Source organism: Uranotaenia lowii, chromosome 3, assembly GCF_029784155.1.
Source record: "Uranotaenia lowii strain MFRU-FL chromosome 3, ASM2978415v1, whole genome shotgun sequence".
Classification (NCBI taxonomy): domain Eukaryota; kingdom Metazoa; phylum Arthropoda; class Insecta; order Diptera; family Culicidae; genus Uranotaenia; species Uranotaenia lowii.
In genome coordinates, this window is record NC_073693.1 from 287,206,167 (window position 1) to 287,209,129 (window position 2,963).

Sequence of the window (2,963 nt, forward strand, 5' to 3'; positions counted from 1 at the left end):
CCCTATCAAATGGTAAAGTTTGAAGGAAAAAATTAAAGGGGAATAGTGCGAGGGCCTAGGGAATTGACTAAAGGCAAAATTTAATTTTTTTTATTTAAATTTTATAAGTAGGTACCTAATGTAAACAAATTAGCCCCTTAATTTATGCAGCATAATAGTTCATCTTTCGATTTTAATTGTTGTTTGGTCTGTACACATTAAGGACCGCGATGTTTTTTTTTTACCGCAAAGAAATCTTATCCAAGAAACACCGAAATTCAGCATTGTATATCTCAGAATTCATTGGACCAAAAGTAACAAATTTAGTATCTTTGAGCCACCGGAAGTGTTGTGTTCAATTTTGTAAAGTTCATTATTAATTTTATATCATTTGAGTTTGTTTCGAACTGCCTTAGCAATTAATAAACTAGCATTAGTAAATATTATGAAGATGGTTTGTATCCTTTATGATCATAAAAACTCGTTAAAACCGTCAAAATATAAACCGATCGGGTTACATTGAGCATCAAATTCTAAACAAAGACGAAATTGGTAAGACTACTTTAAATTTGATGTATATCAAATTTAAAGTAGTCTTATAAATTTTTCAACCATGTTTTACGTTGAAAGAAGTCCAGTACTGGTTTTAAAAATATAAATCACGCCACATTCCCCTTAACAGAAAAATTAATCGAAAAATATTGGAAAAAAGTGATCAATCTTACCCCAGATTACGGTACATACTTAATTTATCGACCTTTTCGGTGAAAAATTATGTCTTTTTTAGTAAGAACATCTTAAAAATATGAAACTTTATAGACGGATAGAAAGTTAGAAGAAATGAAAGATAGTGAAAATGAGCGAGTGTGTAACTGCTTTTAAATTCTGGCCAGATTCCCAGAACAATCAGAAATTTCACACAATTGGAGCATATTTTCTTCGAAGAATCTGTGTCACATATCAGGAAATTTTGATAACTTTCCAGGCTTCACGAAATTTCCATATTTTGTACATATTTTATTTAACGCTGATTCAAAAACAGGTTACGACATAAAACGTAATCAATTTTTACTGTTTGAAGAGTAAAATGGTCAAATTACTTTATGATTAACATTACTTTTCAATCAAATTCATGTAACAGCATCACAGAAAAATGTCTTATTTAGCGAAAAACACTGTTATATTTTTCTGCAAGGTCTTTAGTAATATAAATCGTTTTTTTTTTTTGTTTTTTTTTTATTTTATAATATAATATTTCTCTGGAAGTATCTATTCTCGAAAGGAAAGACTTCATATAAACAGGAGTTAGGAGTTGTTATGACTATTACTCTTGGATTCTCCTAAATACTCTTCTATTTCCTTGGTACGAGCCTCATGAGAAGTTTGTCAACTTGTGCAAATTCAGCCAATAGCACAGTGGTCCAAAATGCGAAAAACGTGATCGTTGCTTATAACTTTTTTAGGTCACATTTTAGCATATCGGTGTCTTCGGAGAAGTTTGTCAGTAAAATCAGCTCTATAATAAAAAACTATTATTTTTCTGATTAATCCCCCTACAAGTGAGATAAAATTTCTAACTTCTCTGTTATAGGTTTTAGCTCTTTGATGTCTTCGACCAAATTGTTATTTAGTACAGGTTATTGTGTGTTCAATTGAAATAGATATCCTCTACAAGCTGGAGCTGCTAATAATACAAATGCGCTTCCAAACCTTTGCTTCTGAAATCGCGCAGGGAAAAACTAGAAAAAACACACGTAGTAGAATGCGCTGTATGTGCTTTCATAGAAATCGTTGTTTTTAATGCAAACATGGAAAAGTAAAATTGATGTATCTCGCTTGGATACAAGTGGATACTGACGATTTTACCTGCATCTTGTAGACGAAATCTTCTACTTCATTTTGCATCTAAAGCGGGCTGCCCGATGTTGCCCGGTGTTTGTAAAATAAGGCGTGAAAAAGCCCTATTTTCGGTAATCTTTTTAACATAGTTCTGCAGTATCACATTTTACAAACTTGAAATGTTCAACAAAGTGGTGTATTTTAGTAAAACAAACAACTTTGTGGAACATTTTATTAAACTTAAAATTTACTGAAAAAAGTTATTATTAAAAAACTGATTTTTAGAGGTTAAGTTTCTTATTTGGCCGATATCTCGGATAATAATTATTTTAGAAACTTGGCATCTGAGACAAAGTTGTAGGAAATTTGATTTTCAACAAGTTTGTCGAAGACATCAAAGAGCTAAAACCTACAACAGAGAAGTTAGAAATTTTATCTCACTTGTAGGGGGATTAATCAGAAAAATAATAGTTTTTTATTATAGAGCGTTTTTCGCATTTTGGACCACTGTGAATAGGCGCCAATGTCACTTGACCTTTAACTGAAAACTAGGACATTTTTTTTGTTGTGTTGTAGGCGTCCAGGTTTTCTTTTTGTCAAATCGTATCCAAGTTCTCTTCAGTTACGGTACCCATCGTCCGTTGCAATCCCGGTGCCCCGTGCAATTTTTATTAGTGTTTACTTGCCTCGAACTGTTCCGTCGGGTGACCCAGTCGTCGTTTGTTGTTCTGTTGCTGGTTTACCTCCCATTACATCTGGTTAAATATCCTTCGTACCCATTCATTCGTTCAGCCACTAGTAGCTGGTAGTAGCTAGACATAAGATTAGATTTTGACCTTATTAGATGTGGAACTGTTAAAAAAAAACCCGAAAGAACACCAACCGGCAGTGGCAGTGGCACTAGTTAATGGCAGTCTAATTAATTGCTTCGGCTAAGAATTTGTGCTAAATGGTCGGAAAGGTCGGCAGCCCCGGTTAAAAGTAGTGAAATAGTACATTCGATCATTATCAGTAGCAAAAAAAACTACGACGACAACAACAACTGGTGCTGGTGGAATTTCGAAGAATCGATTGTTCATAGTAGTTTTACGTTGTTGTTTGTTGCTGTCGTCGCTATAACGCCCCGAACGCAGCGTAGGTTTATG

General features: G+C 33.6%; 1 protein-coding gene across 1 annotated transcript in view; it reads left to right on the forward strand.

Moving 5' to 3' along the window:
• Positions 1-1,065, forward strand: part of LOC129753538 (sperm mitochondrial-associated cysteine-rich protein-like) — a 3,918-nt gene extending 2,853 nt beyond the window's left edge. The window contains exon 3 of the mRNA XM_055749361.1: positions 1,022-1,065. Coding sequence (XP_055605336.1) covers positions 1,022-1,065 — 44 coding nt within the window. The remainder of the gene's footprint in view (positions 1-1,021) is intronic.
• Positions 1,066-2,963: the final 1,898 nt, after the last annotated feature.